This window comes from Nicotiana tabacum, chromosome 24, assembly GCF_000715075.1.
Source record: "Nicotiana tabacum cultivar K326 chromosome 24, ASM71507v2, whole genome shotgun sequence".
In the NCBI taxonomy this organism is placed as follows: Eukaryota; Viridiplantae; Streptophyta; class Magnoliopsida; order Solanales; family Solanaceae; genus Nicotiana; species Nicotiana tabacum.
In genome coordinates, this window is record NC_134103.1 from 104,991,136 (window position 1) to 105,005,852 (window position 14,717).

At 37.5% G+C, this 14,717-nt stretch overlaps 1 protein-coding gene, 1 long non-coding RNA gene and 1 other non-coding gene across 3 annotated transcripts; all 3 read left to right on the forward strand.

Moving 5' to 3' along the window:
- The first annotated feature begins 856 nt into the window (after positions 1 to 856).
- On the forward strand, positions 857 to 1,690 carry LOC107819099 (uncharacterized). The gene has a single exon (XM_016645180.1). The coding sequence runs from the start codon at positions 857 to 859 to the stop codon at positions 1,688 to 1,690; it is 834 nt and encodes a 277-aa protein (XP_016500666.1).
- A 7,918-nt stretch (positions 1,691 to 9,608) lies between these two features.
- On the forward strand, positions 9,609 to 11,375 carry LOC142178457 (uncharacterized). Its single transcript, XR_012706609.1, has 2 exons — positions 9,609 to 10,150; positions 11,068 to 11,375. It is a non-coding gene; the product is annotated as an uncharacterized LOC142178457 (long non-coding RNA).
- Positions 11,149 to 11,364, forward strand: LOC142178730 (small nucleolar RNA U3). The gene has a single exon (XR_012706993.1). It is a non-coding gene; the product is annotated as a small nucleolar RNA U3 (small nucleolar RNA).
- Positions 11,376 to 14,717: the final 3,342 nt, after the last annotated feature.

A 14,717-nucleotide genomic window follows, 5' to 3' on the forward strand; every position in this document is an offset into this window, starting at 1 on the left:
GCTGCAGGAGGTTTTGTGATGGAAAAAATCTCAGAAGAAGCATTGCAGTTATTGAATGAAATTTCTGAAAATGCCATTCAATGGCCATCTGAGCATGTAATCATCAAAAGGGCCGCTACGGTAAATCAAGTTGATGCTTTAAACACACTAACACAACAGATTGTTGCTTTGGCACAAAAATTTGAATCTTTTCAGGTGAATACAAAACAACCAAGCCAGTTTGAGGCTTGTGATATGTGTGGAGGAAACCATCTGAATCATGAATGCCAAGCAATCAATCAAAATGATGAACAGGTTAATGCAATTGGTTACAAGTAGTACCCCTTTGGAAGTTAAATGGCACATAAACATCCAGGATTTCAATGGAGCAATCCAAATGGTGATAAGAACTCTCAGAGCTTCCAAAAGCCACAAATACAAGGTCCACCTAGTTACCAAAATCAAAATCATGGCAATCAAATTTCAGACCTTATCAACAAGCAGCTCCATATCAGCAAAAGCCTCAACAAGCACATCCAAGTCTTGATGACCTTTTGTAAAAATACATTAAGGTCACTAGTGAAAAAATGGAAAGCCAAAATTCAGCCCTTAAAATTTTGAAAATCCACTTGAGCCAATTGGCAACTCTTGTGTCAGAAAATATTCAAGGCCCCTTATCGAACAATACGGAGAAAAAAAGGAACACCTTAAGGCCATTTTCTTAAGATCAGGTAAGGGGCTTGATGAACCCAATACTTTCAGACAAGAAAAGAACCTATCAAAACAACAAGTAAACAAGGGTAAGAATTTTGAAACACCCTTTGAATAATTAGAAGATAAAGAAGTCAAGAAAAATGATGAGAAGATTATTGAAAAAATGACACCTCTCCCTGTGACAATTCCTTTTTCACAAAAAATGAAAAGAGAAAAGCTTGATAGTCAATTTGCAAAAATTTTAGAGATTTTAAAACAGATTCACATTAATATTCCTTTTACTGATACTTTGTTGCAAATGCCTTCTTACGCCAAATTCCTGAAAGAAATTTTATCAAGAAAAAGGAAATTAGAAGATGTTTATGTGGTAATGCTAACTGAAAAATGTAGTGCTATACTTCAAAATAAGCTACCTCAAAAACTGGGTGACCCAGGCAGTTTTACAATTCCATGCACTTTAGGAGGAATGTATTTTGAAAAAGCACTCTGCGATTCTGGAGCTTCAATAAACTTGATGCCATTTTCTCTTGGTGACTTGAAAGATCTTGGTGTCTCTCTTCAATTTGCAGATCAGAGTACTAAGAAACCTAAGGGAATAATTGAAAATGTACTTGTGAAAGTAGATAAATTTGTTTTTCCTGTAGATTTCATAGTGCTTGAAATGAAGGAGTGCCATGATGAACTAATTATTTTGGGTAGACCATTTCTTGCTACAGGTAGAGAAATTATAGATGTCCATCAAGGACAACTAATTCTAAGAGTTGATGAAAAAAGGGTCATTTTTGACATGCAAAAGATACTAAGATTTTTCAGAGATGAATCATCATCTTCATGCTTTTCAATTGACACGATTAGTTATCTTACAGATGAAGTTAGAGACGATCAATTAACTCCAGACTCAATGGAAATATGCTTTGCCAAATCAGGCACCATACAAGATGATGATCCCACCATCAGAAGAGAGGCTGAAATATTAGAAAAGGATTATGAGGATTAGGAGATGCAACCAGAAGAAGTTCTGCCAAAAACCGATTTCAAAATTCTCTCGTCTCATTTAAACTATGCATATCTTGAGAAAGAACAATGTCCAATGATTATTTCATCTTCTTTGACTCCAGAACAAGAAGAGAGATTAATTGACATCTTGAAAACACACAAAGGAGCCTTAGGGTAGAAAATAGCAGATATCAAAGGAATTAATCCAGTTGTTTGTACTCACAGAAACTTCATGGAGGATAACTACAAGGCAATAGTCCAACCCCAAAGGAGATTGAATCCAGCAATGCAGGAAGTGGTAAAAAAGGAGATTGTAAAACTTCTGGTGACATGTATCATTTATCCTATTTAGACAGTCTTTGGGTAAATCCTGTTTAGGTAATGCCAAAGAAAGGAGGTATGACAGTTATTAAAAATGAAAATAATGAACTCATACCTACCAGGACTGTCATAGGATGGAGAGTCTGTATTGATTACAAACATATCATTGATGCTACTAGAAAAGATAATTTTTCTTTGCCATTTATTAATCAAATGTTGGAAAGAATTATAGGATATAGGTTTTATTGTTTTCTTGATGGCTACTCAGGGTATAACCACATACCAATTGCACCAGAAGATCAAGATAAGACAACCTTCACATGTCGACATGGAACATATTCTTATAGGAGAATGCCATTTGGTTTATGCAATGCCCCTACTATATTTCAGCGTTGCATGTTAGCAATTTTCTCTGACATGACCGATAAATTTCTCGAGATTTTTATGGATGATTTTACACTCTTTGGAAAAACATTTGAGGATTGTCTTTATCACTTGACTTTAGTTCTTAAGAGATATGAAGAGACAAACTTGATTCTTAATTGGGAAAAATATTATTTTATGGTTGATGAGGGAATTGTTTTAGGACATAAAATTACTGCTCAAGGGATAGAAGTTGATAAGGCTAAAATTGATCTTATAGCAGGATTATCCCCTCCCACAACTGTTAAAGGCATTAGAAGTGTTTTAGGTCATGCAGGTTTTTACAGACGGTTCATAAAAGACTTTTCAAAGATTTCAAAACCACTGACTAACCTCTTGATGAAAGATACTAAGTTTAATTTTTCAAGTGATTGCCTAGATGAATTTGAGACCCTTAAGAAAAAGTTATAAACTGCCCATGTAGTTGTGTCTCCTGATTGGAATCAACCTTTTGAGGTTATGTGTGATGCTAGTGATATAGCAGTAGGAGCTGTTTTAGGCCAGAGAAAAGATAAGATGTTTTGTCCCATTTACTATGCTAGTACAACAATGAATGAGGCTCAACTTAATTATGCCACAACAGAAAAAGAGTTACTAGCAGTAGTATTTGCATTTGATAAATTTCGTCCATATTTGATTAGAACTAAGGTCGCAGTTTTCACTGATTATGCAGCTTTGAAATACCTCCTAGCAAAGAAGGATGCTAGACCTAGGTTGTTAAGATGGATTTTACTTCTGCAAGAAATTGATCTTAAGATAAAAGATAAAAAGGGAACGGAGAATCAGGTAGCTGGCCATTTGTCTATATTAGAAAATCCTCCCCTTGAGTTTAGTGAGATAAAGGAAGAATTTCCTGATGAACATATTTTTTCAATTGACTCAGTGGTGACTCAACCACCCCAGTTTGCAGATATTGCAAACTACTTAGTTAGAAAGTGGACATCCCAAGATCTCTCGTACCAACAAAGGAAAAAACTTATATCTGATGCAAAGTATTATCTGTAGAACGAACCTTACTTGTTTAAATTTTGTACAGATAATATAATTAGAAGATGTGTGCCTGAAGAAGAGATGACCAAAGTTTAATATCACTGCCATGATGGAGCAATTGGAGGTCATTATGCAACAAATCAAACAATTTTTAAGGTTTTGGAAGCTGGATTCTTTTGGCCGACACTCTTTAAAGATGCCCGAACATATGTTGCACAATGTAATAGGTGTCAGAGAACAGGTAACATCACTAAAAGAGATGATATGGCATTGCAATCGATACATGTATGTGAAATATTTGATATTTGGGGAATAGATTTCATGGGACCTTTTCCTTCATCTCACTCTTTTAAATATATTCTTGTGACTGTAGATTATGTGTTAAGATGGGTTGAATCTATCCCCACAAGAAAGAATGATGCTCGTACAGTGTGCAATTTTCTTAGAAAAAATATTTTTACTAGATTTGGCACACCGCAAGTCATCATTAGTGACCAAGGAACTCTTTTCATGAATAGACAATTCTATACTTTGCTATCAAAATATAGTGTGACTCACAAAACATGAACACCATATCATGCTCAATCTCCAGGACAAGTTGAAGTTTTGAACCGCGAGTTAAAATGAATTCTTGAGAAAATGTTTGGAATTTCTAGGAAAGATTGGTCTTTAAAATTAGATAATGCATTATGGGCTTACTGAATAGCGTTCAAACGCGGATTGGAACATCCCCATATAGACTTATCTTTGTAACAGCTTGTTATTTGCCAGTTGAATTAGAACACAAAGCTTTTTGGGCATTGAAAGCACTAAACTTTGATTTGACCTCTGTTGGTAAATATAGGTTTTTTCAAAAATAAAAACTATGGCACAAAAACTTGATCCGTAAAAAGAATTTCAAAATTGGAGAAAAGGTACTTCTTTACAATATCCAACTCAGGCTATTCCCTGAAAAATTAAAATCCAGATGAACAGGTCCTTACAATATTACAAATGTTACTTCATATGGTGCTATTGAGATTTAGCAGATCAGTGTTGGAGCAAAGTTTAATGTAAATGGTTACAAACTAAAATTATATTTTGGAGGGCAATTTGAGAAACAACCATCAATTAATCTGGTTGAATGAAGAATCGTGTAGAAAATAAGTCGAGCTGGCGACTTTAAACTCAGAACTATATTTTCCTACCCATAGTCATTGAGGGTGAAGCAATGGAGCCTTATAAGTCCCGTATAAATTTGCATAATAAAATTTCCTAACCAATTGATCTGGTTAATATCCAGGTTATTGTACAATCAGAACATTTTATAAAGGCCCCTACAAAAATAGAGTCACCTATACAGGAGTAATTCCATGGTGATCCGTATGCCTGTAACGACCCGGCCGGTCGTTTTGAGAATTTGAGCCCCGATCCCCTAATATCTGCTTTCCCCATATTTGTTTTTGCTTTTGGCATTTTGCCGGAGTGTTTGGTTATGGAATTCGGGGAGTTTTGGGACATTTAGTCCCTAGTTGTGAGTTTAAGCCTTAGAGTTTAGACCGTAGTCGAAACTGTGTGAATACGGATCCGAAATGGAATTCTGTCAACTATGTTATCTCCGTTGAGTGATTTTGAGGTTAGGAGCGCGTCCGGAATGTGTTTTGGAGGTCTGTAGTAGATTTAGGCTTGAATTGGCAAAAGATAGTTTTTCGGCGATTTCGGCCAATAGTGGAAATTTTGATATCGAGCTCGAAATTCCATTCCGAAAGTGGCAGTAGGTTCGTAGTGTCATTTGTGACCTTTGTGTAAAATTTGAGGTCATTCGGACTAGAATTGATGTGGTTCGGCGTCGTTTGTAGAATTTTAAAAATTTTAAATTCTTAGGTTTGAATTCGTGCTTAATTCATGATTTTGATGTTGTTCGGCATGGTTTAAAGGCTCGACTAACATCGTAGGGTGTTGTAGGAGTGGTTGGTATATTTGGTTGAGGTCCCGGGGGCCTCGGGCGTGTTTCGGATGCTTAACGGGAAGAAACTTGGACTTAGGAAAAATTTGGTGACTTTGCTGGTTCTGGTGTTTCGCACCTGTAGAAAAGAGACCGCAGGTGCGCGAGCCGCACATGCAAAGATGGAGGCGCAGGTGCGAGAAGAGCTAGACTTGGCAGTCTCCGCAGGTGCAGAGAATTTGTGCGCATCAGCGGACTCGCACATGCGAAGATGCAAGCAGAGATGCGAGAAGTCGAGAGTTGACCTGGGTCGCAGGTGCGAGGTAGTTCCGCATCTGCGATGCCCTCAAATGCGCAAGGCTGTTCACAAATACGCAAGATGCGCTGAAGCGGAAGGGATGTCCCCAGGCGCGAGCGCGCAGGTGCGGCCCATTATGTGCTTTATTTACGTTTGATGTGACGTACAATCTCGAGTATGAATGTTTTGAAAGATTCGTAACGTTGTTAAATTTTTTTGGGGAAAATTTAATTCTCGTGTCTGGTTAATGAGTTTGGGCTCAGAAAGATTAAGTGATTTCATAGTAATTGTGGCTGCGAAAGGGTAAAAAAAGATGCCAATTTGAGACTAAGCAGGTGGCTTATCTCCTGAGGAGCAATATATGTAGGTGTGTTCCTTATGATGTAAATAGAGAGTTTCTTTTCTGCCAGCGGGGCGTATGTGTTGAGACTTGAATTTGAATCTGGTTGAGAAAGTTGACTTGAGTGTTAAGAGAATGAATGCGAGATTAGCGGATGATTGAGGTATTTTATGGTTGGTGTGTCTTGAGCTTGAGAAGAATTTTAGTTGAACTGACTGCAGTATTATGGATGTAATAAAGTATGGATATTGTGAGTTATCAAGTATTTTAATCTATGGCTTCGATGTAAGTGGGGGAGCCTGCTATTGACAATTCAATTCATGGTTATGTGTCAAATTATTTTGTTATGGTCTGAAGTATAATTGGGAATCAGTGATGACTTGCAGAGGTGGAGTTCGAGAATGATTCGAGTAAAGAAATTTCTGGATACGGAATATATTTCGCTTTATGGGTATATAAAAATCACGAGGTGAGTGAGTTGTTATTCGTGAATGATGTAGTGCGTACGGAGTATGAATTTGATAGGTGGTATTAAAGTAGAGTTACTTCTTTGAGTGTTGTTATGCTAATGGGGCACGTGTCTTTTGACCCATTTGGGCGGTGTAATGTGGATTTGAACAAAGGGGGTGACTCTCGGGAAAGTTCTAATGGATTCGAGATTAATATGTAACGATTGAGAATTTTCGGCGGATTTATTTATGGCTAGAATGTGAGATTTAAGTTGGATGGTGTCGAGACTTGTGGCATTTTTGTATATCATTTTGGATTTTATATTTCGGTATCAGGAAGGTGAATGAAATGGTCTTAGACTCAAATAAGGTATTTTCAGAGTGAGTGTTACGGTTGTGGTACTTTTGTGGTGCTTAAGAAGAATAAGATGACTTATGGACCTTAGGACGACATGGTTTTATGTTGGGATGTCTTATAGTGTACTTTGGTTAAGGATAGTAGTGTTCTGATAAGGAGAAATGTCAACTTGAAGGTAATCCAGGAGAACCTCGGAGGAAATAGAACCATGGGGTTGTAGGCTAAACCGGTATGGTAATGGCATGCTCAGTTCTTTTGGATAATAATGAGGTGGAGGCTTTATAGATGTTTTGGTGGCAATATTCTTGGGTTTTGGTGACCAGCGTGGCTTGGACGAGATAGAGGAGATTAGTTCTGATAGCTTGAATTGGTGGGAATGGATTTCAAAGTATTCTTGATGGTTTCTACCATGGTTGGAACTGGATATTTTCTACTGGTATGGGAAAACGTGTTGTACATTATGATTTCTTCCGGGAAAGAAGCAAGAGAAAAGTTCCAACTAATAGGGTATGTAATTCGCTAGTGACTCAGAGTTTATAATGAGATTCTTGGGTTTTTCACGTGATAGATGTGGTGTGGTGTGCGGGATAAGATTTATATGTACGAGGTGGTAGTTCATTCTTGAAAGTAAGATTACGGATTCTGAATAGAATGGTAAGTGTTATATATATTTAGGTGAATGTTATAGTTGCTCGGTAATCCCTGAGAAGGGTGCGCATTTCAGAAGGCGCGTTGTGTTTTGACTTACGGATGTTCATCGATATTGCAGTACCCACATGGTTGATAAACTGCTGATATTCAAATTATTGCTATATGGCATGAAGGAATTATGGGAATATTCCTAGTGGGATGATCGTGCATGAAAGATGTGATAGCGATGCGAGTGTTGGAGTTGTGATAAGTTACGATAGTTCATGTGTACTTATTTGATTGCTCCCGTATGTAATGCTTGGATTAGAGGCATGTGACCATGCCAGGCGGATTATGTTATTGGCATGTGAGTTGTCTGTGTGGATCCATGTACTGATATTTTTGGCACTTGAGTTGTCCATGCGGGTCCAGATATTTATATTATTGGCACGTGAATTGTCTGTGCGGGTCGAGATATTTATATTATTGGCACGTGAGTTGTCCGTGCGGATCCAGGTATTGATACTATAGCACGTGAGTTGTCCGTGCGAGTGATGTTAATGTGATCTCTAGAAGAGCTGGTTACTGTTATTAAATTTGTGTGTCTTGGTTATACTATATATAATGAGCTTATAGCATTACAGTTGTGGCGGTCCTTGTTGAACATACTATACGGTTCTCTTCTTTGAGATATTTTTCCATTTTTGAGTGCATAGATTGCCCAGTTTTTGGTTTGAGAAATATTGGTGTGGCATGTATATGGAATAGTGGTGTTTGATAAAATAAGTTCATTGGACCTAGAATGGATACTATCGGGTTGGATTCTGGTATATTGGGAGGATAATATTGTAGGTCGGCATAGAAAGTGATTATATCTGGGACTATGGTTATGGCTGGATACAGCTTGTTCATACTTATACAGTGTGTAGATGTGAGATTTGGGTATTGAAAAGAATTCTGGATGTTAGAAATTTGGCTCCATGGTTTTTGGGCTAAGGTTAAATTAATAATTTCCATTTATGTTGTGTGGTCATGCCTATATAGAATAGGGTGATGTGAGATCACCCCCGGGTACGTGCGTGATAAGATGGAATAGTGATTTGGTGGCTTGAAAACAACTCCTGGCACGTTCGAGGACGAACGTATATTTAAGTGGGGGAGATTGTAACGACCCGACCGGTCATTTTGAGCATTTACACTCCTTTCAACTATTTAAAGTCTTGCATAACTTCCTACGAGGTATTATTACTTGTGTGAATTATCGGTTTTAGTTTTAAGGTATTTCGGAGTTAGCTTGGAAGAATAAATTTCATGTTGGAAGCTTAAGTTGAAATAGTTGACCGGATGGTGATTTATGTATAAACGACCCCGGAATAGAGTTTTGTTGATTCCAATAGCTCTGTATGGTAATTTTGGACTTAGGAGCGTGTCCGGAAAATTATTTGGAAGTCCGTAGTAGAATTTGGCTTGAAATGACTAAAATAAAAAGTTATGTTTAGAAGTTTGACCGGGGAGTTAACTTTCCAATATCGGGGTCGAAATCTGATTCTGAAAATTTGGAATAGCTTTGTTATGTCATTTATGACTTGTGTGCAAAATTTAAAATCATTCCGGATTGATTTGATATGTTTCTGCACAAGAAATAGAATTTAAAAGTTCAAAGTTCATAGATTTTGATTTGAGGTGCGACTCGTCATTTTGATGTTGTTTGATATGATTTGAGGCATCGAGTAGGTCCGTGTTATGTTATGGAACTTGTTGGTATATTCAGACGGGGTCCCGAGGGCCTCGGGTGAGTTTCAGATGCTTAACGGATCGAATTTGGATTTGGAGGAGGAGCTGAAGCAGCTGGGCTGCTTGTGTGATCGCACCTGCGCGAAAAAAGGGCAGTAGGTACGAGCTCGCGGATGCGAGGAATTAGTTGCGGAAGCGGAAAATGCATGGGCTGGCCAAGCACCGCAGGCGCGAAGAAATCATCGCGGGTGCGAAGACCGCAGGCGCGAAGAAATCACCGCGGGTGCGAAGACCGCAGGCGCGAAGAAATCACAGCAGGTGCGAAGAATGCAGGCGCGATGACATCACCGCGAGTGCGAAGACCGCAGGTGCGATGAAATCACCGCGGGTGCGAAGAAATCACCGCGGATGCGAAAATCCTGGACAAAATGTTAAAAACAGAGGGGGTTCCGAGTTTTGCCATTTTTGGACCTTCAAGCACGATTTTTGGGGCGATTTTGAGAGAGAATTCAAGGGAAACTTAAGGCAAGTCATTTGTGATCATTTCTACTCCATTATATTGAATTATCATCGAATAATCTGACTAGATTACATGTTTTTGAGGTGTAAATTGGGGGTTTGAACTTAGGGATTTGAAAATAAGATTTGAAGATTTGGAGGTTGAGCTGAGGTCGGATTTTTGTAAAATTTGTATGGTTAGACTCGTGTTTGAATGGGCTTTCGGATTTTGTAACTTTTATTGGGTTTCGAGATGTGGGCCCCACAGACGATATTTGGGTCTGAAAGAGTCAAGATGCTTACTTGAAAATCTTGATAGTGGCAGCTAACAGGAGAATATGCTCCTATTGGTATCACAAAACTGAAGGACCATAAGCAACCTGGCATACCGCTCTCTGTTTCATCAGATCTTGGTTTGTCTTTGCAGGCTTGCCAATGCCATATAATTAATAGTTCGTTGAGTCGTTCTGCCTCCAGTACAACAGCTTCTTTAGATGTAAGTTGATCTAGAGCTTTATTGTCGTCCTGCATTTGTAACCCATCCTCCAAACAGGCATGGATAGAAGATAAGAAGAATCACCTTTACTAAACTTAAACAAGGTAGCACATGCAATTCCTCAAACAAATGCAAAGCGCTAAAGTTGTATGTACCTCTAATTGGGCACACTTTAAGCCTCTAACTCTTGCCTCCAGGGGTGTGATAACTGCCCTAATAGGAGGCATTTCATCATATTTTATGCAGCATGAACTCTCAAGTAGTAGCTTCTTTTTTCTGCTGTGGATTTTGTAGCCAGAGCTTCTTTTTTCTCATCACGAAACACACAGAACTTGCACTATATATATAAATCATTCTGTTTGAAAATTTAGCTTCTAAATATCACAATGAATTTCTCTTGTCACTGTGAAAGATACTACAGTGAGTACAAGTATTAAAAAGTAGGTAGACATGTACCTTTCTTTCAAGAAGAGATTCTGATTTTTTTTAAACTGTAACTGAAAATACAAATTCTTTAGTAGCAGATTCTACATTTATAATTTTTTCTCCTTTTACTTTTTTCCTTCTTATTTGGCCTCAAATAGTCCTGGCATAGAAAAAATTACAAATGTTTTATAGTTCTAGTTGATTGGAGAGATCAAAAGGACAACAACTGGCTAGGTTTCTGATCTTCGTCATAGCAAACTTCCAGCTTAAAATAAAACAAAATTAAAAAGCAAAATCATCAAACAAACCCATTTAACACCTACTTTTGTCAATTTCCCGTCTTGTGGAATTTCTGAAATCTTCCAATGTTCCATAACCCTATACAAATTGTTAACATCAAACGGCCTGCTTTCATTTCATGATAGTTGTAAAAGCAAACCTGTTAATCTTCGCATATGAAAGCTGACTCAATTCCACTTCTTGCACTGCAGAACGACACTCTCTCTGTCCCTCATCGGCAATATAAAGCACAGAAAAGGCATTTACAAGCACAGATGACGAAGATGAAGTTCACGACCTTACTTGAACAGGATCTGTTCTATAGGCTCGTACCACCTTATCCTTGAGTTCTAAGGAGACAGGAAACCAAGTCTGGTTGATGAGACATGGCCATTGGACCAGAGCGTGATTAACAGCTCCCACGGCCCTCGGGTTATGGTGCCGTAGATGATCGTTCTCAGCCCCCTAACCATGGGTGTTGGGATGGTCTAATGGCTGTCTGACAGACTACAATTCCTTTTTTTTGCTCTTGATGTTCTCCATTTCTGTCACTTGAAGTTGAGCTGAATCCCTCCTGCAAATTTCACCATAGATGACTGCTAAAATTCACCATTCATATTCACTAGAATAACTTTTCGAGACAACAACCCTTTCCCTATAAGCTAAGCAATTGTATATTGGTTTTAGACTAGTCTTAGTAGGCGCTTTTACGCGCGTGCTGCACGTATCAATGAATATATAAATTTTAAAATTTACATAAATAATGTATTTTTCGTTATTGAACAAATACTAAAGAAAGAAATGTAAGTTTCTAAAATAACGAATTTTAATCTCACTAAGCTAGCTCAATAAAATAAAGAAATCCTACTCCACATAAGTTTTTATATGCCCTTATTATGATTTATGAGGCATGAAATATCTTATAAAAATTACTGTTATCTTTGTTACCAAACACTATAAGCAAATAACACAAAAAATATTTTTACCACAATTATTCAAAGATAACAAAATAAATTAAAGAATTTGAATCTTTTGGTATTTTACCCTTTAAAAATATATTTTATATTTGACAAAATAGTAATTTGTTTATCTTCCTAATATTTAGGACTTCTAAATTAACTAAAATTTTAATTATTATATCTTTCTTTATTTGAATTCTGTAGAAAATAACTTTAAAATTAATTAAAATTTTACCTTATAAGAATTATTTAATTTAATTATGACACAACTATAACTATACTTTTTCTAATATTTAGGAAAAAAAGAAATAGAATAGGCGGATTATTTCCATAAATCTACGTTATCAATTTTCCTTTCCACTAAGAGTATTTTAATTTGTTTGGCAAAAATCACTTAGCTTGAACACTCACTTTAATTGTACTATTCGTTTATCTTTATTGCCACTGAATCCTTTCCTTACAATATTTTCGCAGCGTGGTGAGTTATTCAATATATATGTATAAGTAAAGATATAATAAATAAAATTTTAGTTGATTTAGAAGTCCTAAATATTAGGAAGATAAGAAAATTACTATTTTGTCCAATATAAATTATATTTTTAAAGGGTAAAAAAGGCGAACGATATTTCGCTAAGGGCCTTCGTGCTTTTAATATAGTATATATTCTGATTGGGATGAAGAGGCTTTACCAAAAGTATTTATTTCTTTAAAATGGTAAAAATTACTCAATATGAAAATATTAAATTTTAAAATTTTAAATTTCTCAATCTCCTTTTCAATATTTTTAACCGTTTAATATCCGGAATAATTGTTAGAATTTTTAGTTTAAATCAATTTTCTGTGGTGTTAAAAAAATATTTCCATTGAAATTCTCACGTTTGAACTCTTCTGTGACTCAGGTGCATGCCTAGAATCTCCTTGAGAACTGGTGAACTTTTTGAAGGACTCTCAGATCCCGAGAAAGCATTCATGGCATTAAATCAGGCTAACAAAAAGGGCAAACAGCTAAAACAAGACGAACAATTCGAAATTGAAATGGACGACGTCGAGAACGTTAACGAGAACAATAGAAATGATCGAGTTGACCCAAACATCGGAGTGGTAGCACCTCTTGTGCCGAAAGTTGCTCTATATGATTGGGCGCAACCAACTGCTGATAACCTGGCTACCGCAATTGCAGTCCCTCTGATAGAAGCGGAGACGTTTCAGATTACCAACAACATGCTGCACTTGCTACATAATAAAGGGTTGTTCTCTGGTTCGTACATCGAAGACCCACAACAACATCTAAAGAACTTTCTATCAATTTCTGTCACTCAAAGACAGTCAAATGTGACTTTTGAAGAAATCAAATTATTACTGTTCCCATTCTCAGTGACTGGGGAGGCTCAAACTTGGTTGAATTCGCTCCCAATAAACTCCATTGCTACTTGAGAGGAACTAGTCAAGCACTTCTTAAATAAGTTCTATCCACCGAACAAAACTGTGAGACAAATTCATAAGATATTGCAATTTAGGCAGAAATCGACTGAAGCGTTACAGAAAACCTGGGAGAGGTTTAAGGGTATGCTAGTGAAGTGCCCACACTATGGCATTCTAGATCAGATGCTAGGACATAAATTTTATATGGGTTTGGTTGACGGTCTGAAGGCCAATGTAGATGCTTCAGCTGGGGTGCATTCTTGAGCAAAACATTCACAGAGTGCAAGATTCTTCTTGACAAGATGGCTCAAAATTCAGGCTGGATGACGAGAGATACAACACTCACTCCAATAGTGCATTCTATTGCTTTTGACCCAAACAATACAAATACAAAAAATATAGCCACTCTCATGACCCAGATGAGCTTGTTGACAAAGAAAATTGATGAAATGGGTACGAAACAGGTGCACATTGTTGATACGAAAAATGGAGGCCTATGCACTCCCTCCATAAATCAGTCATATGTTTGCTTGTAGAGTGGAGAGAATGATAACCAGGGCTTCAGAGAAGACATGAATTACGTCAATAATTTTGGGGGTCAGAGGCAAGGTGGACAGTAATGGGGACCTCAAAATCAGCAGTACAAACCAACCCAACAACAATACAACACCATTCTAGGGGGAGCACGACCACAAGGCCAAGTCGTGCCTTATCAAAGGCAGCATGGCTACAATCAGCAAAACCAATAATAGTTGGTTTACCAACCGCTTCATCAACAGCAGGACAGTAATATGATAGAAATCAAGGGCATGCTGCAATAACTCATTGGGACAAATGGAAAGATGCAAGAAAAGTTAGCAGCAAATGATTCGGCTATTAAAGGCATCGAAACTCAATTAGGCCAGTTATTTATGGCCTTGAACAATCACCCATAAGGAACGTTGCCTGCAGACACAAACATCAATCCAAAGGAGCAGAACCCAAATCAGCTAATGGCAGTGAGTCTCAGGAATGGAAGGGATTTAGATAGAGAGCAAGAAGTTTCTCAATCTAGGAGAGATACAGTGCCAATTACTCCAGTGACATTAGAGACCGACGAGTCAATGGAGCTCACAAAAGTTGTAATTGAACATGCACAAGTGGACAAAGGCAAGAAGAAGGAATTTGAACAACTCCCAGAACAGGTGGTGGAAAAGGCTCCTAATAATGAAAAGACACCAAGCAGTGGGCAGAAGCTAACTCCTGCACCGTTCCCTCAAAGGTTGGCAAAGAAAAAAAAGAGATGATCAATACATGAAATTCATGGAAATGCTTAGACAAATTCAATTGAATATTCCGCTAATAAGGGAAATGCAGGCTATGCAAAAATGATGAACGATCTGATGTCTCAAAAATTTGACTTCCAAGACCTGTCTACTGTAACTCTAACTCTAACTTTTAGCGCGGTAGTGACAAGACTTATGGCTCAAAAATTGTCTGAT

Coding starts and splice junctions, on each gene's coding strand:
- LOC107819099 (XM_016645180.1), top strand. CDS start 857: ATGACACCTCTCCCTGTGACAATTCCTTTTTCACAAAAAATGAAAAGA.